The sequence below is a fragment of the Lepidochelys kempii genome, chromosome 2, assembly GCF_965140285.1.
Source record: "Lepidochelys kempii isolate rLepKem1 chromosome 2, rLepKem1.hap1, whole genome shotgun sequence".
NCBI lineage: Eukaryota > Metazoa > Chordata > Testudines > Cheloniidae > Lepidochelys > Lepidochelys kempii.
Genome location: NC_136381.1, coordinates 5442416 through 5467205, shown reverse-complemented (window position 1 = coordinate 5467205; position 24790 = coordinate 5442416). Strand labels below are relative to the sequence as shown.

The 24790-nt window shown below is 49.8% G+C and overlaps 1 protein-coding gene across 1 annotated transcript; it reads right to left on the bottom strand.

Moving 5' to 3' along the window:
- Window positions 1–6333: 6333 nt before the first annotated feature.
- LOC140907963 (ly6/PLAUR domain-containing protein 2) lies at window positions 6334–7997 on the bottom strand. Its single transcript, XM_073335051.1, has 2 exons — window positions 7913–7997; window positions 6334–6545 (listed from the first exon to the last, which is right to left on the bottom strand). Exons 1-2 carry the CDS (start codon window positions 7995–7997, stop codon window positions 6334–6336), a joined length of 297 nt encoding a protein of 98 aa, XP_073191152.1.
- Between the last annotated feature and the right edge of the window lie 16793 nt (window positions 7998–24790).

The following is a 24790-nucleotide window of genomic DNA, read 5'->3' as shown; positions in this document are numbered from 1 at the left end:
CAGGGTGTGTCTGTCTTGTGTAACAACCACTGCAGGGTAAAGACAAATTAACATGATGCCAATCCTCCATCCCAGGAAGAGATACCGCTGTGCTTTGAAAAATAGTGAGGGCAGGTGTGGAGAAGCTGTCTTTAAGTAACGTGAATGTGTATTTAGCTAAGGTGTCATAAAAGAAAGTAATGAAATACCCCTGCATGCAAGCACACACACACACCCCCCTTCACCTTGTTCTTGTGAGCCTATAGAATTTGTTGTGGTGTAGCATTTAACCTGGTTGCAACCATCTACGAAAGACGACAACATGGCTGAAGGCCTGAGGAGACTTGGGTTCTAGACCTGCCTCTGCTACTGACCAGCTGTGTGACCTTAGGCTAGTGCGTGTACCTCAGTTTCTCCAACTGTATCTTGGGGAGATCAGCAATTACTCTGCCTTAGGAAGGCCCTTGAGATCTGTGGCTGAAGAGAGCTAAGTATTACGATGTTGTGAAAAATAAAGCTGGGGGTAGGGTTGCCAACCTTCCAGGATTGTCCTGGAGTCTCCAGGAATTAAAGATTAATCTTCAATTAAAGATTATGTCAGGTGATGAAACCTCGAGGAATAAGTCAGACCAAAATTGGCAACCCTAGGGCGGGGCATTAATGGGGCAGTGATTGTGAGCAGGCCTGATGCCTTTACCTTGACTCAGTGTGAATAATCATTAAGGCTACGATTTGGTCACAGCAGTCATGGATTCCGTGACTTTACTGGACCTCCGTAACTTCTTCGGCTTCAGCTGCCAGTGGCTGAAGCTGGGGCTGGAGATGGGACTGGGCGCCCCCACCCTGCAGCTGGGGCTGGAACCAGGACTGGGCGCCCCTGCCCCGCAGCTTGCAGTGGGGGCTGTAGCTGGGGCCACATGCACCTGTCCCGCGGCCGGGGCTGCAGCGGGGACCGTGTTCCCCACTCATGGCTTCCCAGGGCCATGCATCCCCATCCCACTGCAGCCGGGGCTGTGCGCCTGTGGCTGGGGTTGGAGCCGGGACTGTGTGCCCCTGCCCCGCAGCTGTATCCAGCTCCGGAGCGGGGGCTGTGTGCCCCCCACGGTGGGTGGGGGGGCTTGGCCTGTCAGTCCCCACCACACACAGGACTTCAGCTGTCATTCCTCCCCCCTCACTTAGCCCTGCCTCCTGGTTGTTTTTAGTAAAGTCACAGACAGGTCACGGGCTCCTGTGAATTTTTATTTATTGCCCATGATCTGTCCGTGACTTTTACTAAAAATAACCGTGACCAAATCTTAGCCTGAATAATCACAACTGGGAGCCATTGTGTCTTGAGCGAAACACCCCGAGCTCTCAGTGAGTCTTGTTAACTCTGGCTCTTGCGGATAACCTGGGATCTAGAGGCAAACTCACTGACTAACTTTCGACCTTTGCCATCTATTCTCTTCAGGTTCTTCCACTGCATCCACCCCCTTGGTACCTGAGCACCTGCCCTTTGGGTTGTATTGTGTAAGGAAAAGAGCTAAGAACTTTTGCTTTAATGAAAGCCAAGTTTAGCCCTATCTCAGCCAAGTCCCCAGAGCAGTCAGCCCCAAATTTGCTTTGCAGACTGAAAAATCCAAGCTCTATCAATCCCTTCCTGCATTATTTCTGCTCCCCTTTGCCTGAATTCCCCCTTAACTCCTGGATCCCTTGCATTTGTATTACGACCCTGCCTGCACTATTGGTTCCAGTTTTAGCTTTGAAAATTTCCATGAGATCCCTTCTGAGTCTCCAGTTGTGCAACCACAAAGACATTACCCCTTCGCTGTGATCTTCCGGCTTGATACAATCTTTGCTGCCCCTTGCTCCATTCTCTGCCGGGCTGTAATCTCCCTGTGGTCTGGCGATGGGGATTGCCCAGAGAATTCTAGCTTGAGGGAGAAGGGGCACCTGAGGCAGTAACAGTGTCACCTCTGTCATCTGAAGGGCTCGATTTGCACGAGGAGGGGCATGCTGGCATGTAGAATATGCTCAGTGCAGAGTGCAATAGGGACACACCCATGCAGACTCTCAGAGCATCCTCTGCCGTGATGTCCGAGCCACGTCTGGGCCTGTGGGTGATTACTCGTGTCCAACAGCTTTGGGGTTTTAAAAAACGGGGGGGAAATAATAAAATCTAAACCAAGAACCAGACCCCAGAGGCTCCAATAAGTCCATTAGGAATGTCCCCATTGCTACTGATTTTACCCAGAAGGTGCTCATATACTCCAGTGAAAGACAGAAGTCACACAGCTTCAGATACAACAAGCGGTGGGTGTTCTGGAGACATGTCAAAGTACAGAAACAGCAAGCACCAGACAGAATACAGCGCTGCTGTATAAAATTGCTCCTATACCTGTTACGGAGAGGCAGCAGGGTGCAGTGGTTAGAGCCGGGGTGGGGTTCAGCTTCAAGAGGCCTGGGTTCTATTCCTGACTGTTAGTGACCTTGGGCAAGTTGCTGTATGCCTCAGTTTGCCCATCTCTAAAAAGGTGGATGATAACCCCACCTTTATCAACAGCATTGAGATCACAAAATGGACTTAGCCGGGAGATATATTAATGCTGCAAAGTAATAGGATGAGATTTGCATGTAAACGTGTTGCATGAGCTGTGGCGTGCAAGTGGGAAGTTAAGTGTGCAAAAGAGCACATGCAGAGAACTCTCACTTGCACTGGCTGCTGCAGGTGCATTTCTGAACATAATTCTTTTTTTTTCTGTACAGTTTTGCAGACCTGACCCCTTAACTGAGCATTTCACCTGCACACCTCAGAAAAGGAGGTCTATTTGGTATATCTCATTTTAAATTGATATTTCCCGAAGTGTGGGGAAGAAATTGAAGCTCTTGCCAAGGGTGCAGTACGGAGAGACCTCTCTATTGTTTTCCAGAGTCAGTTTTCATTTTAGTAAAAAAATTAGCCTCTAGCTCTTATGACTGTGAAAAAAACCTTCAAAATGTGACACAAGTTTAACTGACGCAGCAACATCTGCCTGAGTTTGCAGAGTGCCTGAAACAAGAGCTCCGAGGTGTGAACTACTCCATTGCTTTCGATGGGTGCGATTAAATGCCAGAGATGCTATTTTAACTCCCAATTTTATTAATTCTTTCACTGCTCATCAAAGTGGGTAAGAAAAGAGAGGAAGAATGAGATTATGAAGATCTACACCAGTATTTCCCAAACTTGGGGATGAAGGAGCAGAGAAGATGTAGAAATGTTAAGAAAAATGAAGAAATGTTGACCTTTTTTCAGGGGGACAAATTTGGTTTTATTTTCCTGAAGGGGGCTCAGCTTTTAATAGTTTCAGAAATGCTGCCTAAAATTATCATGTTTCACAAGCTTGTAAGTAGAAGTGGACAGGAAATGGTTTTCCCATCATGTGAAATTTTTCAAGGTATCAAAAAAACTTCCTGTCCTGCATCAGGAAGGAATGTCAAAAATCTCAAAAAATGTCATGTATCAAAAATCTGAAAAAGTTTTTGTTTTGAGTCAATCAAAATGTTTTGTGTCGATAATTTCAAAACATTTCATTTTGATCGCAACCATTTTTTTCTTTGAGTCTAAATTTATTAAAATAGCTAAACAAAAATTCGCTTTGTCTCAACGAACCCAGAATTTCTAGTTCTATAATGTCAAAAGAGGATGTTTTTACAATTTCAAAACGTTTTTTCCAAAATTGTTGGAAATTTTGTTCCCATTTTGTGAACAGTTTCAATTTCAACAAATCGGCATTTGGGGAGTGAAAAAAGTTTGTCAAAAAATTCCCAACCGGCTCTTCTCACAAGTGATCTTTTGAACAGTAACACCTGACTCAGAGGACAAATCCTGCTGCTGTTTCAAACTCTTGTGAACATAAGAACGGCCACACTGGGTCAGACCAGTGGTCCATCTAGCCCAGTATCCTGTCTTCTGACAGTGGCCAATGCCAGGGGCTTCAGAGGGAATGAACAGAACAGGGAATCATCTAATGATCCATCCCCTGTCGCCCATTCCCAGCTTCTGGCAAACAGAGGCTAGAGACACCCAGAGCATGGGGCTCCTGGCTAATAGCCATTGCTGGACCTATTCTCCATTAATTTATCTAGTTCTTTTTTGAACCCACTTATACTTTTGGCGTTCACAACATCCCCTGGCAACGAGTTCCACAGTTGACTGTGTTGTGTGAAGTACTTCCTTTGCTTTGTTTTAAACCTGCTGACTATTAATTTCATTGGGCGACCCCTGGTTCTTGTGCTAGGTGAAAGAGTAAATAACACGTCCTTAGACTTTCTCCACACCAGTCAAGGTTTTATAGACCTCTATTATGACCCCTTTTCGTCATCTCTTTTCCAAGCTGAAAAGTCCCAGACTTCTGCCTCTCAGGTTACCCTACCAAGGCTGTCTCTTGATACTGCTGTCTCTCCCCTACCCATGTCTTACACATGATCCACACATGGAAGTTCTCCTGCACTAGAAAGCTGAAAGGACAGCAACATTGAAGTTAGACAAACTGGAAGCATGCCCCGGGAGCTCCTTGTACCTTACACTAGGACTCACGAGGGAGACACATGACAACTGAGCAATGAGTGCCCCCCTCTGCGTGGTGTTTCTCAATCTCTGAAGCTTCCTCTCATTTCCTGGCTGGATCTGTCCATTCTCACAGTCAGTCTGGCCTGTTTCCATCCCTTCTGCCCAACTCTCCTATTATTTACTGAAACTTTTCTGGGAGTGCAGCCCCCTCCCCAAGGATGATAATATTAATTTACTATTGTCATTCCTCTAGGGGCTCTCATTATAGATCTGGACCCCACTGTGCTAGGTGCTGTACAATTTATAGGTGCCATCCTTCCCAGGGCAGCATTCACCAGGGGGGAAATTCACCCCATGCAGAGAGGCCCGAACAATGTCTAACCACCACTCGAGTCCCCCATAGACTTCAATAGAACTCAAGTGGCCCCTAGCCCTTGAGCACACTCACTGCACTGGAAAGATGACAACAATTCCCTTAACTGGAGGGAATATCTCTGGAGTGAAAGGGGAGTGCACCGACCAACCCACGAGTGTCTCTTCAGGGCACTGCCACTGTTTCATGAGTTAATGCAATCCATTGCCAGGCAGCTTTATTTTGAAGCCCATCATTCATGCCTGCTCTTTCCACGCCAGGTACTAAGGAATTAAATAACTGTTCCCACTAAATGAGGGAGGGAGGAGAGGCCAGGGAAAGGGACCTTGACATTAACACGGAGAGTGGAGGAGGTGGAGAGATGGTAGGAAGCTATTGGAGAAGGCATCAGCTGCAGGGGAGAAGGCTCTCATCCCACCAGCGCTGTTGAGATGACGTGAAAGGACGGAAGAGGTCAGAGCTAAGGAACTGGGAGAGAGCAGAGAGGGAGATAAAGAAAGACAGACAACAATGGCAGGGATTCCCAAACCAGATTCTGAAATAAAGCCCTGATTCAGCAAAGCATGTAACCACATTGCTTACGTCCCCCAAAGTCTTAACGCATGCCCTGCAGAGTCCGCAGCTTAGAACTGAGCCTAAACTCACTTCACTTTTTGCTCAAATAGCATTTCAAGCCAGAACTGAAGTTCAAAAAAAGAATCCTCGAGTAGATTTCAGCAGAGAAAAGTTGAACTATAAATAACTTTAATTATTACGATTGATTAAGCAATTAATTCCTGCTCATTATTATTCCTCTTAAACTGGGTCACAAAAGAATAGAAGAATTTTATATACTTCGATCGGATCATTGGCACATCAAGTCCAGACTCCTGCCTTGTGCTTCAGAGCTAGGTCAAAGATCCCTTACTCATCATGCACTGAGAATGGAATTTACTCTGTGTAAAGGTCCAGCACCAAAGTTATGGTGTCTAGGGGTTGCGCTGTCTCACTGAATTTCACCCCAAACTGGTCATTTAGCAATGATGTCTGTAGAACAGGGTCTAGTGAAATAGCCATTTGCTAGGGGTGTTGGTCACAACCGTCATGCACTTAATTTATGCACTTAATTCAAATCGTTAGGTCTTGAGTAACTGGGTGTGCCGTGGAATTTTCCACAACTAATTGACACAACAAAGACATTCCAGTACAGATTAGCATTTAATTTAATTTAGCAAGGAGCCGGTAGAGAGATTGTCCAACTGGGCATTCCTGAGCCAGGTCCCTTTATTGGCAGGGACAGGAATGCAGAGATAACATCTTTCCAAGAGGCCACTGTGTCTAAGAAAGCAAAGAAGCATCTTCCTAAAAGTGTCCAAGACCACCCATTGGGAATGCAGATGGCAAGTGCAGCCAAGAGGGGCTTGATTCTTGTTGGGTGGTTCTTTGAGAGTAAAGGCTTCACCTGCCTGGCTCCTCACAGCCCAGTCCTGAGGAGGATGCAGAGGAAACTGGCTGAAATCCCCATCGCCACGTAGCTGATTTGTATGCTGACCGCCCCATCCTGGTTGCACAAATCAGAGTTACAGCAGAAGGTGGGGCGAGAACTCCCGATCTCATCCACGTCGGATGGGATGCATTTCTGAGCGCACGACTTGACGACAGTTGAGTCGCCCACGAAGGGGTAAACTACAACATTTCAAAGCAAGAGAGAAGAAAAGGGTATTAAAAGGAGGATTTGGGCGTGGGGTGTCTCCAGCCCTGCTGGGAGCACTGAACATCTGTCCCACTGGATTCCAGCTCCAATTCCAAAAAGCTTCAGGGATTGAACCAGCTGGGAACTAAACCACCAAACCTTTTGCTGATCTCCTATGTAGAGAATCCCATACATACATTCCTTGGGGTCTATCTCTGTCTCTTTGGGTGCTGACCCATCTCTGTGTCCTTCCTGCGTGTCTCCCTCTGGCTTGGTGAACATACAGGCAGTTCTGCTTGGAAGCTAAGCAGGGCAGGCACATGCCCCCGGCTTTACCTAAACCTGGGTGCATTGTGTGTCATCTGTCTCCCTGCAGACACGACATCCCATCTTTAATCGCTGCTCATCCTAGGTTCAGCTGGTACCCCTATCCAGAGGATTCACGTGAAGAGACAGTGCCCCATCTCCTCTCTCTGGAAAAGCGTCTCTTTACTTGGCAAAGCTCAGCTATTGGCCAATGCAGGCCTCGTCCTGAGAGGTGCAGAGAACGCTCTGAAGTCAAGGGATCCAGTTTAGGCTCCTAGGAGCCCAGTGATTCAGGCACCCACCAGGGAGGTGGGAGACGTAGACCCCAGTCCGCTAGCTCCCATCACTCTTTTGTTATTTATCCACAACAGGAGAGACTGACGCTGCCCCCATCGGGATGCCCCAGAGCTCAGGGGTTAGAGCATTGTCTGAGAGGTGGGAGACCTTTCTTCCCTGGTGGCAGGGAGGGGAATTGAACCTTCTAACCTCCTGCTGCTTTGTGTGACACACAGCAGGCACCTAACCCATTCCTGCAAGAAACACTTTACATGCCTAAGCTGCGGTTGGTTCCCGTTTGCAAATCACTAGCAGAGAGAGGTGTCTCCCTGCACCTATTGCCAAGAGGGGCGGGACTTAGCAACCCCCCCTTTCATCTGCCTCTCCCATTGGCTAGAGGTGTGTCCCTGCCTAGCGTGCCGGCTTTTGTGAATTGCAGTCTAAGGCCCCCGTCTCTCCCCCTTCATTGTACAGGAGCCTAGGTCCCTAACTCAGGCTTTGTGGATCCCAGGGCTGTTCCTGTGCTTTGCCAGGGCCCTAAAAGTTACTCGCCGTGACGCTGAGCATAGTGACACCTAAGTTCCTTTTTGGATCTGGACCTAAGTGACTCGCCCAACGTGAGTCCCAAGTACCCGTGTTGCAGCCTGGGTCCATCGCTAGGAATCACAGGGGAACTCTGATCCCCTGCAGTTCTAACCCTGGGGTTGGGGCTGGATGGACGTTCCTCCCTTCCTTAAATTTGAACGCAGGCTTCTCCCTCCGGGAGTCTCTTCCTTACCTTCCTCTCTGGAGTACATTACTGTCTTGCACATGATGTCATCCGTGGAGCAGTTGCTGATGGTCATGCACAGGGGGGAGCTCATCGGCTCCTGGCATGTGTAACATTGCAAGGTGTGGGCTGCAAAGAGGAACAAACCAGGGTTGCCTTCATGGGGATCAAGAGGTGCTGTCTGCCCTTCCGTATCACCCCTGTTAGGCAAACCGCCACGGCACCACTCCCCTAAGGTAGTTATCAGAATGCGCTACTGGAGCACAGGGCAGTTCCCTATACATCTTGTCTGATGCATGGAGGGACATGCTGCTAAATCCACATGCCATGCCTTTGGTGTAATGCCAGGCTAGTGTTAAATTGCCTCCAGGCATGTGGGTATCAGAGGTGAATCCGCTCCTTGGACAGCAGCACTTTGAAGAGGATCATCTTTCAGCTTTGTAACAATTAGCTAATAAGACCCGTCTCACAGTTATCTGAGTGGCAGAAACTTCAGCCAGCTAACCAGATCCAGCATAATAGACGGGCTGAGCTGATTGACACAGAGATCATTCCCTTGGTGGGCCGGTCACTCCTGAGGCCTGATTCTGATTTACACTAGAGTCCCTGTGCTCATCCCCTTTACATCCCCAGAGCACAGTTGCCAACTCTCAAGCGGTAAATAAGCACCCCGACTTTCACAATAAGCCAAAAATCAAGCTAATCCCATGTCAAAACAAGCCAGCCCCTAAGAATCCCAACACTCTGTGTGACTAGATACCCCTGGAGTGCAGTCTGGAACTGTGGTGGGCCCGCTGTGCACCCCTGACTCTCTCACCGCCTTGCCGGGAGCCAATCAAGAAAAAGAAGCAACAAGTCACAAACTAGCCAACAATCAACTCAGAAGCCAATTAAGCCAAAAACAAGCCCAATTTCTGCATTTTTTTCACGGGTTTGGCATGTCTGCACCAGAATGGTGTAAAGACACCTTATAAATAGCATAAATAAGCCTTCTTGTAAGTAAGAATCAGACCCTCAGCCTATAAGCTCTTTGGGCCAGGGGCTGTTTTTATTTAGCACTTTCTCCAGTGCTAAGCACATGGTCAGCACTTACCACAGAAGAGTCCTTGGGGCAACTGGGTAGAGAGATAGAATAAGGCCCATGGGATTTGTGTGGGCATGAGGGAAGTGAGGCAGGCCCCAGGCTAGGACTGTTCTGTGCTGAGATGTTTGTTCCACATCAAAAAGTGGGTTTCACATTATTTAAAAAAATCACACATTTAAATGGGGGACAAATATTATACCATAAGCAAGTCCTTCTACCAGGAGGAAACAGCCCAAACAAGCTGCAGGTGAGCTAATTCCACCCCATAGTAGACCCCAAAAAGATCCCTTAGAAAACTGGACCCAGCTGCTCCCTCAGGCTTTCTAATCATAGAATCATAGAATCATAGAATATCAGGGTTGGAAGGGACCCCAGAAGGTCATCTAGTCCAACCCCCTGCTCAAAGCAGGACCAATTCCCAGTTAAATCATCCCAGCCAGGGCTTGGTCAAGCCTGACCTTAAAAACCTCTAAGGAAGGAGATTCTACCACCTCCCTAGGTAACGCATTCCAGTGTTTCACCACCCTCTTAGTGAAAAAGTTTTTCCTAATATCCAACCTAAACCTCCCCCACTGCAACTTGAGACCATTACTCCTCATTCTGTCATCTGCTACCATTGAGAACAGTCTAGAGCCATCCTCTTTGGAACCCCCTTTCAGGTAGTTGGAAGCAGCTATCAAATCCCCCCTCATTCTTCTCTTCTGCAGGCTAAACAATCCCAGCTCCCTCAGCCTCTCCTCATAACTCATGTGTTCCAGTCCCCTAATCATTTTTGTTGCCCTTCGCTGGACTCTCTCCAATTTATCCACATCCTTCTTGAAGTGTGGGGCCCAAAACTGGACACAGTACTCCAGATGAGGCCTCACCAATGTCGAATAGAGGGGAACGATCACGTCCCTCGATCTGCTCGCTATGCCCCTACTTATACAATGTAATGTAGAGTTGGACACTCTGCGGTGCTTACCGCGGTCTGGCTGGTCTCTTTGAAAGTTAAATTATACAGCTCCCGTATTTAACAAAGCTCTAAACTTAGCCTTACAGTGGTAGCTCTGTCAGTGGCCTTGATTTCTACCCTATTAACTACCGGCAGAGTAAAAGTGACAGGATTTTAGTTTCTCTGAGTCAGTAATGGGGAAGTATAAAGGGATCTTCACTGCAATAAGTTTTAGACCTTGAGAGTGTGCACCGTATGTTTATATTAATGTCCTTTGGGTTCGCAAGATGTCATCAAATATTGGTGGATAAGCTAACTACTAGTTTATTATTGTTGTTTTACTGGTAAAGCGGCCCTGCCTGGCCAGAAACTCAGGGTGCTGTGCAGGTTAGAGCATGGTTGGAAATGTAATGAAATAATCTTATGAAAATAGATACAGACAAATAATGTGATTGAACAGGAGAGATACTTAACCCTAACTGCATCATGAATTAGAAAACACAAAACTGTCAGGGGTAAAGGCAACAAAATTCATTATTGAACACACGGCATCAAACTGGCATGAACTCTGACAGGCTTTGCCCACCTTAACTTAGACAGTGATGGATCATCCATCACTTGTCTCTGTCTTGGGTGCTTGGGCAGCAAGATGGTTGGCATCTTAGAAAACACTTGCAACATGTATATTTTACTCACGTCAAGTAGACAAGGGCCTATACACCTAGTTATTGTGGTGTTTTCCACATTAACACAAGGCGCACTTGTGTTAAACAAATAAAAGCCTTTCTTCTTAACATATTATTCACCTAACAAAGCAAAGTCTGCTCCTAGCTACTGCATGCTGCTCTCTGCTCTGCTCTGCATTTAGATCTCAGGCAGCTCTCTGCCGGATTAGCATTCAGATCCGGCTGTGTTGTTATATGAAGGGTGGCCATCTGAACGCTCCAACACACCCAATACCCTTAGGGTAACAATAGCAGCTGGTCCCCACAGTTGTACCCCATTATCATGTCATTTCTGTAAATGATTGGCCAAAACACTGTCATCACATAAAGAAAAGGAGGACTTGTGGTACCTTAGAGACTAACCAATTTATTTGAGCATAAGCTTTCGTGAGCTACTCTGAAACCTGTCATCACATGTAAGCCCAGAGCTCACACTGACTTCAATGGAAGACATCTGCTCACATCCACAGGCAGGAATTGACATTGTTGCTGTTTTTTTTAAAGAAGTAATGGTTTGATGGATGATAGGTTGAGGATGATTTCTATAATAACTAGAACTGGGCAAATACTGCCAAAAATATTCATGAACATTCATTGGAATAAAACCCACGAATTCAGAATTCGCAACCCTTTTTCTGTTCAAATATTGTATTCTGTTTTGCTGAAGTGCTTGTTTCTGGAAAGCAAAATTATTATTGAAGTGGATCAATAATAACTGCATAGGAAAGGATGTGGCCTGAAGAAGACAAACTTGAAATCTCATTGCGTCCCTTCCTTCTGTTGATAGAAGTTCGGGGAGCTGAGACCACACCGGAAACCCAGTGTCAATAGTGGTGAAGAGTCCATGAGCGATCAAACATGCTGCCATATGTTACGGGGCTGAAAGTAAAATTGAGCTCTTACCGGTGTGGGGCCGGCTCTCCCGCCACCCAGAAGGGGCGGGGCCTCAGACGGAAGGGGCAGGGTTGGGGGTCAGCAACCCCCCAGCCAGCCCATCTGCGCTGCCTGGCCCGGGCCCTTTTAAATCGTGGCCCTGGGACAGCTACATCCCCCCCTGCCCCCAGCCGCCGAGGGGGGCAAAAGGGGCAACGATGTTAAAGCCCTGTCACGGCAGCGCTTAAAGCAGGGTCCTTTACCGCGGCAGCACTTTAAAGCCGTTGCCCTTTTGCGCCTCCCCATCGGCGGCCCTGCCGGTAGGGACCTGGCAGGGCCGCCGATGTGGGGCGCAAGAAGGGCAACAATGGTAAAGCAGGGTCACAGCAACGCTTTAAAGTCTGTGTTACGGGCCGGTACTGGCAGCGAACTTACTTGCACCCCTGGGAGTAAGTTCTGTAGGGCATTGCCTTTATGTTTATACAGCACCTAGCACAATGGGGCCTTGGTTCTGATTGGGTGCCACTGTAATGTAAATCATATTACTTTTGATGAAAACAATTAAATTGAATCCTGGTAATGTGCAAATAAATTTTTCACATTGAATAATTGGCTCAGTGCGATTAATAAATGTATCATGGCCTAAAATACCTAATGGCCAGTGGTCAAAGCTCATTTTGCTGGAAGCACTCTGAGTTACTGATGTGACTCTGAAATGCCTAGGGCATAAGAATGACTGGAACATGATCAAGTTTACAGTATCTATGTAACTAAAGAGAAAGGCAGAAGCTGAGGCAGATGTTAGTGTTATTTGTTATTTGTATTGTGGTAGCACCAAGAGGCTCCCATTACAGACCAGGACTCCATTGTCTAGGTGCTCTACAAAGGCAGAAGACAAAGATGGTCCCTGCCCCAAGGACCTTACAATCTAAGTAAAAGACAAGAGGCAACGAGTGGATTCAGAAAGCGGAAGCACCAGGAAACAGTGAGACAGTATTGGTCAGCATGACAGGTCAGCACACTAGCTGCCCAACTGTTGTCAAATTTTCTGTAGGCATCATGGCAAATCTAGTGTGTGGGCATATCAGTGCGGAGTTCTTAGGACAGTAGGAGATAAGAATATAGCCATTTGTATCCTATCCTGGTATTATACTTATGTTGTTGCCTACTGTCCGTCTTCTACACTGTAAATTCTCCAAGGCAGATGCCTGAGGCTTGTCTTATAAAGCACTGAGCAAAGAGCTGTCACTGATTTCGGTCGGAGTTCGGGACCTAAATACCTGTGAGGATCTGGGCCTAAAAAGCTAATAGGGTATCTTTCCTGACAAGCCAATTCCTCCAGCCTCATAATCATTGGAGGTGCTTTTCTTTGACATACCTTCACTTTATTGACCTGTGGTTTTGAGGTGCCCAGAGCTATAAGCAGTATGAATGGGACGCAGTAGGGAGAGCCCATTTCATCTCCTTGCCCCATGACGTATTATGATTTATTCAGTGGCGAGATAGTGGCGCTCACAGAGAGTTACGGATGCTTGTTGGTACATCGTCCCCTTGCAGAATGTTGAGCTGAGCCAAATTCAAACGGCTGAAAACTGGGAAATGCCCAGTTGATGTTGCCCATGCAGCGCTGACTCGGCCGTCTTTCAGCAATGCCCCCGTATGTCTCATTAACACACACATCTTTACCCTGCCAGCCTCCCAACGGGCAAAATGTACGATCTCTTCCCCTCCTGTGGCAGCCCAGTCACGCTCACCCACAGGAGTCCATCTAAGAACAAAAAAGGAAAACATGGGCATTTCCTGGTTTTCAGAAGTTTGAGTTTTGCTGAGCTCAGCATTCTGCAAGGGGCCAACGTACCACTAAGCAACCTTAACGTCGGTTTTTGCTTCTCAATTTCCTATATATATATTTTTTAATCAGGAAACTATAGGTTGCTGGTAGTAGTTAGCAGTCATTTTGACAGTTGTACATATCCTGTCCTGCAATTTGCATACAGAGTCAGGCAGCCCTGTCCCTCATCAGCTGGACCCCACCAGTCCTGCTCCGGCACAGATCCCCAGCCATGCCCCAGACCCATTCACTGCACAATCCACTCCATCCTGGTCCCTTTCCCACTGCTGGGCCCGGAGCAAAGGATAACTATGATACAGAGGAATGCTGTTCCTGGTCGTGTTTCACAATGGTTGGAGGGTAGGGTTTGAGGCAGAGCTAGTGCGAGAAAGCCCAGCCAGGGTTTCTGTTCCAAAATTTTGACAGTTTTACATTTGAGAGAGAGCTCCTGTGACCTCTCTCTAGTAGATGCACCCCATCTCCGAGAAACAGTGAGATGTCAGAGCTTGTCATGTTTCTATGCCAGACAATTCACTTTCTTCTGGGCAGCCACGAACCCTCCAATTTCCTGATTCACATTCTTCCAACTCTTATTAATAACTTTCCTATTGTCACTGTAGCAACTATTCAGACACAGCCGAATCAGGGAAAACCATCACAGGTCCTGGACACCGATCTCGGATGCAGTCCGTATCACCTCTCATCCACCGTGTGAGGTGTACACTAGAAATAAGGCCCAGATCATTTCTGCCTGTGTGAATCACCACCACGTCCAGTAGATCATAACCTCTTAAATCACCAGGAAGAGGCTGCAGATTGGGCAAAACTTGATGCCAACGCAAGCCACCCCTCTCCACCCAAATCAGCGCGCAGCCAGCAACCCCCATGGCATGGTTTGCTCTCCGGCAAGCTTCTGCAACCTCGTGATACAGGCGTCGCTCAGAATCCACAGCTTGCGAACCCTGGCGCAGCAAATATTTATTTTCCCTCAACTAGCAAACCACAGATTTTCTCATTCAACCCATCCAAGGCTTGTCTATTGCCTGTCCTCATTTCATGCCCCTCCTCCGCACAGCCATAACCCCCTCCCTGTCCTTCCGTCCTCCTCCCACCTACGGACACATGCAAAGTCTTCTGTCATCAATCCCTCCCTACCTGACACAAGACCAGCTGCTGACTATTCTGCTGCATTCACCATAAACCTCGCCAAAGAATAAAAACACATTACATTTATCCAAGGCACCTTGTAGCAAGGGTTATTAATAAATCCTTACTACAAAGGATACAGTACAAAGGTTTAGACTTGAAATGTCAGTGCCCCGTGTTCACCAGGGCCCTGGTATCACCTCATTCCCGCAAACTACCCAGGCAAGTATAACACCAACAGACCCTCGTCATCAGCAGGTGGGATTGAACCTGGGACTCCGGGAGCTCAGTGCATGAGTCTCTCCAGCACAAGCTAAACGCCAACCGGCTGTTAGCTGGGGCTGTAGAGCAGACTCATTTTATATCTCTCTCAAGTGGTCTCAGTGCCACAAGATGGGACAGAACCCCGCACCCAGAAGGTGTGTGGGTTACATACTCCCCCTCGCTGAGGAAGCTCGCCCCAAGCTTCAGAGACTTCCCAAATCCCGGACGAGCCCCCACTGGTAATGCCGACAGACCCTGGTCATCAGTGGACGGGATTGAACCTGGGACTTCTAGAGCTTAGTGCATGAGCCTCTACCACAGGGGTCGGCAAAATACGGCCTGCCCCCCTAACAGTTCTGTCTGGCCTGCCATGACTAACATTTCTGTCCAGCCTCCTCTGCGCCCTCGTGACCTCTAAGTCCCGGCCACTAAAAGTCCCGCGGCACAGCGGGGTGCTCAGGTAGGCTTCCTGCCTGCGGTGGCCCCACGCCACCTCCGGAAGTGGCTAGCTCCTGCTGGCACATCGCTGCGTGCCCTGGCGGGGGGGAGGCGGCCCCACGCGCTGTCCCTGCCCCCAGCACGGTCCTCACAGCTCCCGTGGGCTGGAAACTGGTGAACGGGAGCTGCGGGGGTGATGCTTGCGGGAGCGGGCAGTGCACGGAGACCTGCTGCCCTGTCCCCGCAAGGGGCGCACAGAGACATGCCAGCAGCAGCCTGCCTCAGCCCTATTGCACCACTGGCCAGGAGCCACCTGTGGTAAGTGCCTCCCGGCCAGAGCCTACACCTCACCCCCCCCCGCACCCCAACTCCCTGCCCCAGATCAGAACCCCCTCCCGCACCCAAACTCTCTCTCAGACCCCACGCCCCCTCCTGCACCAAACTCCCTCCCAGACCCCCCCCCCCCCCATTAATATAGTAGAAATGTGCGGTCCGTGACGACTTACCAAAATTCGTGGCATGGCCCTCCTGGGAAAATTATTGCCCACCCATGCTCGACTGCATGAGCTAAAAGCCAACAGGCTGTAGAGCAGACTCAGTTTACCTCTCTGTCTAGTGGTCTCGGTGCCACTAGATGGGACAGAACCCCGCACCCAGGCAGGTGTGGGTTACACAAGCTTAAAGCGTCTGCATGGAAACCTCCCGCGTTCGTCTGATATATTGGCACAGGCACCCGATAATCCTTCCAGATGGCACAGCTACGCAAGCGACGACGTGAACGTGCTCTTAATTACCGCTCACACTGCGGCTGCCCCAAAGACACAGTGGGTGCCGTGCACTTGTGGGCAAAAAACGATCGAGATGTTTGACCTGCATCTCAGCAATAGTTCGATCTCTAGCTCCGTGCAAAAAAAAAAAAAAAAAAGCCCCAGACAGAACCCCCAAAACAACACACGCACCCCCCCCCCAGGAACTTTTTGAAAAAGGGCTACGGAGGGAGTTTATGTCTGCAGAACCCCTTGCTCAACTGACCTCAAATCTGGGTCACTAGCCCTATTTTTCACTTCCAGGAGGCACCGCAAATTTCAAGAAAATCTTGCAGATTTTAGAGCACTGAGAAGCACTGGCCTTTAAATGGGAAGACTAGCCCATGGGCTCCTCTACACCTCCGCCTGCAGCCCAGGCCGCTGGGAAAGGTGTGAAGTGGGACGGTCTCTGCTGAGATGATACAACCTGCAACACTTGCTCTGGGGCATGCGAACGGCTCCGTTCCCCTCAGTGGGTGTTCCCCTCCCCCTCCTGTGCTTTAGAGCCAGGTGATATGCATGAAGGATGCCTGTTCTCAGCTCCCCACCCGAAGGGGCAGGGCTTCCCCAGATCCTGGGTCGCTTAGGGGGCCTTCCAAAAGGGCAAGCCCGCCACAAGCCAGGTCACATGAGAGAGGCAGGGACAACTCCTGTAGATGGGCACATGTCCCCCCACTCCCCCATCCTGGCACACAGACAGGGGGCAGTGAGCGGGGCTCAGAGACCCCCAGCAGGGCAAGGCTCCCATATCCCGGCTCATATGAGCAGGGCAGGGAGAGGGGTTCAGATGCCCCTAGAGAGGCAGGAGCCCCCAGCTCTGGGCACACACATGGGGGAGGAGAATATGAGGCTGACAGATGCCCCCCCAACCCCTAGTCTCCCCCAATTCCCTGTCACTCACCCCTTGTCCCCCTTCCCAGTGTCCCACCCTGCCACACTCTCCCTAACCCCCATGCCACCCTCACCTGAGACCTCAAACTCTCTCACCCATCCCCATTTAGCCAACTTCTCATTATTCCCCTCCCCAAAGCCCCAAACCCTTCTTCCCCCTGTTCCCCACCCCTAATACTCCTCCCTGCCCAGGAAGCATTCACAGATCTAATTTTTTCCCCACCAAATACTTTGCTTGCATCTCCTCCAAAACAACAAGATGGAGGGGGAACACAAACAAAGAGAGTCAAAATGAGGGGCTACCCAGGAAAGAGGGATGGGGGGAGACAAATGAGAGGGGTCGCAAAGATAGAGGATGAGGAACATAAATGGGAGGGGAAACACACAAAGGGGGGGCCATCACTGGGGGGAGGGGGCGCACAGAAAACTGGGACCACAAACGGGAGACACTTTCGCCATAGTGGGGATGGGGGTGCCAAGTGGAGGGGGTGACCCAGAAAGGAGGAGGGAGAAACAGGATGTCAATAGCAGGAGAAACAGGGGACCTTGTAGGGTGGGAGAGAGAAATGGGGGGGGCTCAACCCCATCCTGAGAAAGGATTGAGAGGGTCCATGTCCCCTGGGGGACAGAGAGAGAAGAGGAAAGCTCAATGGCTTCTCTGGGAGACGCAGGAGGGGAGGGAACTGGACTCCTCTCCTTCCCCTGAGCCCACTGGGAGAGGAGGAAGGGGGTGAAGATGAAGGCTCCTGGGACACAGTATGGTGGCTCCTATTAATCTGGATAAGAACGGATGGCAATATCCGGCCATCAGCAGGGTGGCCCCAGCCGCCACACAGATGCAACATGACTTTCCCTGACAGGAAAGGGTTCCCGCTCGAGACATTCCCGCTCACTGAAGTCCTGAGGGTTTCATGTCTCCCAGGCTGGGATCTGGGCCATAATGGCCCCAAACATTACGCCGATCAGGGCTTGCCCAGCCATCACCACAAAAAAGTGGCCATTTGTCCTTGTCACAATAAAGCAGAGAAAACCCGACAGGGACTGTGCTCTCATAACCCACCCCTGGTGACACAGGTGACCCCGAGAGTGGGGTGGCAAGAAGAACAGGCTGCCGGAGCACAAGTGCGGCCAGTGACGTGCGATGGATTGATGTGACTCAAAGAGAAATGCCAGCGGGCCAGCTTGAAAACCACCATAAGGCATGGGTGTAGTTAGGGGGACAAGGAGGAGTTGCCCCCCAAAACTGAAAGCCTCAGGCCGGTGCGGAATTCCCCCTCTCTCCCCTCTCCCTGCTGTGCATGCCCCATTGGCCTGGCTGAAGCTGCCCCCTCCCCAAATATAAAAGTCAAACTACACCTATGCTGAGGTCTGGGGAACAGCCTCCAGACGGCGGTTGTGCAAATGAGTCCTGCAGGGGGATCTTGACTGGGTGACGGAGCCCACCCTTTCCATCTCTAAGTTCCCAGGTATCTATGAATCACATGCGGTGCATGAAACAAGCCGCTGGAGAAGACAGCTAAAGCAGAGTCTGTGGAGGAGTGTCAGGAGAGAAGAACACCAGCACGTGGGAATAAGATAAAGCCACAAACCCTCTAAAGCATCAGGCTGCATGGCAAAGGCACAGCCAAGAGAGGATGAAAGAAATCACACATAAAGCCAAGTAATATCTATCAGTGGAGAGACATCCATTAATAGCTGCTAAAAGAATAAATCCTGGGTTAGGGGTTCTACGGGTATGTTAGCAACAAGAAGGTCAGGGAAAGTGTGGGACCCTGACTGAATAGGGGAGGCAACCTAGTGACAGAGGATGTGGAAAAAGCTGAAGTACTCACTGCTTTCTTTGCAGCTCCCAGACTGCTGCACTGGGCAGCACAGTAAGGGGAGGAGGTGACCAGCCCTCAGTGGTGAAAGAACAGGATCAGAACTATTTAGAAAAGCTGGACATGCACAACTCTATGCGTCCAGATCTAATGCATCCAAGGGTGCTGGGGGAGTTGGCGGATGCGATTGCAGAGCCATTGGCCATTATCTTTGAAAACTCGCAGTGATCGGGGGAGGTTCCAGACGATTGGAAAAAGGCAAATATAGTGCCCTTCTTTAACAAAGGGAAGAAGGAGAATCTAGGGAACTACAGACTGGTCAGACTCACTTCAGTCCCTGGAAAAATCATGGAGCAGGTCCTCAAGGAATCCATTTTGAAGCACTTGGAGGAGAGTAAGGTGATCAGGAACAGTCAACATGGATTCACCAAGGGCAAGTCATGCCTGACCAACCTGATTGCCTTCTATGATGAGATAACTGGCTCTGTGGATATGGGGAAAGCGGTGGACGTTATATATCTTGACTTTAGCAAAGCTTTTGATATGGTCTCCCACAGTATTCTTGCCAGCAAATTAAAAAAGTATGGATTGGATGAATGAACTATAAGGTGGATAGAAAGCTGGCTAGATTGTCGGGCTCAACGGGTAGTGATCAACGGCTCCATGTCTAGTTGGCAGCCGGTATCAAGCGGAGTGCCCCAGGGGTCAGTCCTGAGGCCGGTTTTGTTCAACATCTTCATTAATGATCTAGATGATGGGATGAATTGCACCCTCAGCAAGTTTGCAGATGACACTAAGCTGTGGGGAGAGTAGATAGGCTGGAGGGTAGGGATCGGGTCCATAGTGACCCAGACAAATTGGAGGATTGGTCCAAAAGAAATCTGATGAGGTTCAAGAGTCCTGCACTTAGGAAGGAAGAATCCCATGCACCGTTACAGGCAGTGTGCCCTTGGTGCCAAGAAGGCCAACTTCATACTAGACTGTATGAGTAGGAGCAGGGCCAGCAGATTGAGGGAAGTGATCATTCCCCTCTATTCGGCACTGGTGAAGCCACACCTGGAATATTGCATCCAGTTTTGGTCCCCCCACTACAGAAGGGATGTAGGTAAATTGGAGAGAGTCCAGCAGAGGGCAATGAAAATGATTAGGGGCCTGGCGTACATGACTTACGAGGAGAGGCTGAGGGAACTGGGGTTATTTAGTCTGCAGTGAGAAGAGTGAGGGGGGATTTGAGAGCAGCCTTCAACTACCTGAAGGGGGGTTCCAAAGTGGATGGAGCTCGGCTGTTCTCAGTGGTGGCAGATGACAAAACAAGGAGCAATGGTCTCAAGTTGCAGTGGGGGAGGTCTAGGTTGGATGTTAGGAAACACTATTTCACTAGGAGGGTGGTGAAGCACTGGAATGGGTTCCCTAGGGAGGTGGTGGAATCTCCATCCTTAGAGGTTTTTGAGGCCCGCCCTGACAAAGCCCTGGCTGGGATGATTTAGTTGGGGTTAGTCCTGCTTTGAGCAGAGGGTTGGACTAGATGACCTCCTGAGGTCTCTTCCAACCCTGATATTCTATGATTCTAAGATCCCAGCCTGAAACTTATTATTTTTGTAAACGATGCTCTGAAACATCTGGGCAGGCTGCAAAGAGCACCTCTGTCACATCAGGCCACCACCAATGACTTCACTGCTAGGTTCCCACAGGGACAGATCTTGCGGCAGTTGAAGTCAATGGCATTTTGTCACAGATGTCCCTTCATTCACTCTTCTTACCCCGCCACACAGTCAGGGCTTGGTTAATAAAGCAGAATCTTACCTAGCTCCACGCACACAATGGCAGCCAGCAGAACAGACAGAAGCCCCTTCATCTTGAGCAGCTCCTCACAGCCTGGAGCTCCTTGCAGATAGCTTTATCAATGGGCCCTCTGGGTGGGCTTTTCCTTTTACTGATTCTGACCATTCCCCCCCTCCCCTTCTCCCCACCCCAGGATCCAGCTGTACTGGAAAAGCAAGTCTGAGTCATAAGGGGATTAAATCTCTAATTACAGAGCCCCTCCTCCTGCTTTCCTGTACATTTTTTTTTAGATTTTTCATGCTGCTTGGGAAAGACGGTCAGGGTTTGAATGGCAGACAATAGCTAAGCTAATTACATCCCTCTTCTTTGCAACAAGGTGTGATCCCCATTCATCCCCTGGTTCTTCACACAAAGTGAGCGTTATCGAATCCCAGCCATCTCCAACTTCCTATGGGCCTTGTTGACATTTCGTCTTTTCTTTAGCAATTAGTGGCACCTGGGCAGTTTCTGTAAAGACAAATGGGACTTTTAAGAGGCAGTGGCAGCAGCTGTGGGCCGCAAGTGGTTTTGCCCTTGAGAAGTGGCAGACCATGTGAGACCAGCAAGGGGCATGTGTACTAGCTGGTTAAATTCAAACCCTGTTCCACGTTGAGCCTCCAAAATACACACAAAGGGCCTCTGTGCAGATGCTAATTTGTGCTCACAAAAATCTGTACCTAGATTTCTGCAGTTAATTGCTGTGGCAGATCTCAGCTCTTGGGCATCTGGCTGGTGTGTGAAGGCAAAAACTGGAGACTGGAGTGATTTGTTTAAAAATGAGGACCCAAAATCTCCTTTGGCATGGAGGGGTGGGGGGAGAGAATGGGCGTCCATTCAACATAAAGGTTGTAACTTGATTTGCCGCTGCACGTATAGCTGCCCAGAACCACAGACTGCTAATGATTCCCAAAACGGGACTTGAAAATCCAGTTGAAAAGGGGACCTGGCAGTTACTGACAGGACTGGACACCAAAAATCCAGTTACCATGGGAGGGGAGTCGGGGGCGCCAGGTCAGCCGGGGCTGCCTCCTACCTGCAGGAAGGCTCCTTGTTGGGCTGCAGCATTTCTCTTTCCAGCCCCAGGAGCAGAGGGAGCCCAGGTGGGGAGGGGAGGGACGTGGAGACAATACAGCGAGCGATGAGGGTGGGGGATAGGAGTGAGTGATGGGGTGGGTCCTTGGGGAAGAGGCAGAGCAGGGGCAAGGCCTGGGGGAAGAGGTGGAGAAGGGCAGAGCCTTGAGGAAAGATGTGGAGCTGGGGTGGCCCTTGGGGGAAAGATTTGGTGCACGAGGCAGGGCCTCGGGGGTCTGGTTACCAGCAATTAGAAAGGTGGCAACCCTACTGCAAGCAGACCAAATAGTCCTGTGCTGGTCACTACTAACTAAGTCTGAGTAAAGCCAAAACTTACATGTCAGTGATTTCACACAGTGCTTATCATGAGGTGCACACTGGGTGGGCATCTCCCATTTGTCACCACCTCCTATGCAGCACTGCAGGGCCTGAGCTGGGAAAGGAGAACATAACAAAATACCTGAGTCATCAACTAAACCTGGGGAAAGGAGGAATGAATAACCCAGGCAGAGTGATGATACTCAAAGGCTGGTAAGGATCAGGATTAGAGCTGAACGAATAATTGATCTTTTTGATTTGGGGACCGAACGAAAAAAGTCAGGAAAACAAATCGATTTGTTTCAAATGGAACCTGAATGTTTTTGTTTTTTCTCACTGAGTGGAAACCTGAAAAGAAATCATTCGCGTCGAAACAAAACAGTTCAAGTTTCAGAGCGGCAGCCGTGTTAGCCTGTATTTGCAAAAAGAACAGGAGTACTTGTGGCACCTTAGAGACTAACAAATTTATTTGAGCATAAGCTTTCGTGAGCTGAACTGTAGCTCACGAAAGCTTATGCTCAAATAAATCTGTTAGTCTCTAAGGAGCCACAAGTCCTCCTGTTCTTTTTGCAAAAACAGTTCGTGTCAATTCGAAGCGACAGTTTGAAATTAAATGTCTAACTAAATGGACATTTTCAGGATGGTTAGTTTGGAGTTTTCCAAAATGAACCTTTTCTCCATTTCCAGTGTTTGTTGTCAGGGGTTTTTTGGCCTGAAACTATCCACCAATTTGACCCAAACTCACAAATCGTTTTGGTGCCCCCAAAATTGTATTTTTCATCTAGTTTATTATTTGCCAAAAAGTTGCCCCCAGCTCTGATCAGGATGCCACAGTTCGGAGGGCAGGTATAGGCAGGTGCTACTTCCCCAGCCTATTCCAAACAATTCTTACCCTTCCTGGGGTCTGCCTTAATGGCAACCAAAGCACCAAGGCCTCAAACTTACCTACCCCTCATGACTAGGGGCCTATCAAATTCACGGCTGTGAAAAATGCATCACAGACTATGAAATCAGATCTCCCCTGTGAAATCTATTATTGTAGGGGAGGGGGAAGGACAGGGATGGGGCATCCCAGCTGGGAGCTCCTGCCATGCTCCGGGCTCCAGCTGCTAGTGCTAGAAGGGCTAGAGAGGGAAGGAACTTCCTCTTACCCTGCACAGCCGCTCTTGCGGCGAGATCAGACCCACCTATGATAAAGATGTGGCGGAGACCACGGAATGGGAAAGTCTCGCACACAGAACTATTCACCGATTTCCAGTTGGAACTTGATCCACTCCTGGTGCGTTAATTGTCTAGCAATGAGCCCACTGTCACCGTGGGAGGAGCAAGGTGCTGTCCACGGCATCCCAGCAGCCAGCAATGTCGTTACGTGCCGTGGTCAGGTGTGTATCACCAAGTAATGGCAGAGTGTGGGCGGCGCTGGGCTGTCCCATCGCAGCCCTGGAAAGCCTGTTCTCCTGCAGTGCGCTCCCCACTCAACTGTGCACGTAAGCCCAGGCTGGAGCTTCCACGGCCATGGCCAAGCAGGCTCCTGCAGAGGCCAGAATCTCATTACCGGGGATGAATTGGGAAGAGATGGCAATCCTGGGGGTGATTGCCCCCCGCCCCCCGCCCGCAGTCACCGCTCCTGCCCCATGCTGGGCAAGGCGCAGCCCCACCCCCCACCGCCAGTGAGGCTACAGTGAGGGGCAGCAGCAGGGGAGGAGGCGGACATGTGATGGCAGCCACCCCCCCATCTCCCGGGACCCAGCACAGGGGAGGCGAGGGGGTTTCCTGGACCTGAGAGGGGCCCTAGGAGCACGTGCAGTGACGGTGGTGCAAGGTGAGTGTGCTGCTGGGGGGCAGAAGGGACCCCTCCCCCGGAGCTCGCTGCTGCTGGTGGGGAGAGGGCTGGGGTAAGTCCTCCTCTCTGGCCCCAGCCCCGGGGCAGCCTGAACCCCGAACTCCTCATCCCTGGCCCACCCCAGAGCCTGCAGCCCCAGCCAGAGCCTTCACCCCCCACACACACACACCCCAACCCTCTGTCTCAGCCCTGAGCCCCCTCCTGCACCATGAACTTCTCATCCGCAGCCCCACCCCGCAGCCCTCACCCCTGCTCCCCAACCCTCTTCCTGAGCCCCTCCCACACCCCAAACCCCTTCAATCACACCTCCCCCCAAAGGGTATGGCCGTTCTGATGTTCTTGTCCATTTTAACCATTTGCTATTCCCAGTGGTCACAACGCTTACAGCTACAGGCATAATAAACCCTGTGTGCACTTCTGATCCCGCTGGGTATCCCCGCGCTACATAAGCCCCATGTAATAGCTGAGGCTGCAGTATAAGTTAAAGGGAGAGCAGCTTCGGACTGTGCTGTCTTTGTCAACATAAAAGAGGAACCGAAGCCACACGATCAAGTACATAGAGGCAGAAGTGAGGGAGGTCCATCATGGTCCCTGAGAAGCTTGTGGCTAAGGAGGTGGGAATGAGAAAAAAATGCAAGAAGAGGGCTTGTGACAGTGGGAGGATCCCAGAACAATGCCTAGCCTCGCTGTACTTTCACAGGACAGAGATTTGGGGTGGAGGGGGAAGGGGGGGTCTTTCTTTTGCAACAGGCGCAGCGATCAAATATCCTCTCTCTGCTGCTCTCCAGGCTTCCCACCTCCTTTTACAGGCCGTTTTGGGGGGAGTCACTTGCAGGATTTGCAGTTAAAGGCCAATGCCGTTTTGAGCAGTAGCCACAGGAACAGCATCACAGTGCTGGGACAGGAGATGATCATCCCTCTGTATGGAGCTTGTGCAGCTGTAGCTGGAATGCTGCATTCATTTCTGAGTCTGCATTACCCAAAAGATACCGACAATGAGGATTTAAACTTGATCTGAGGTA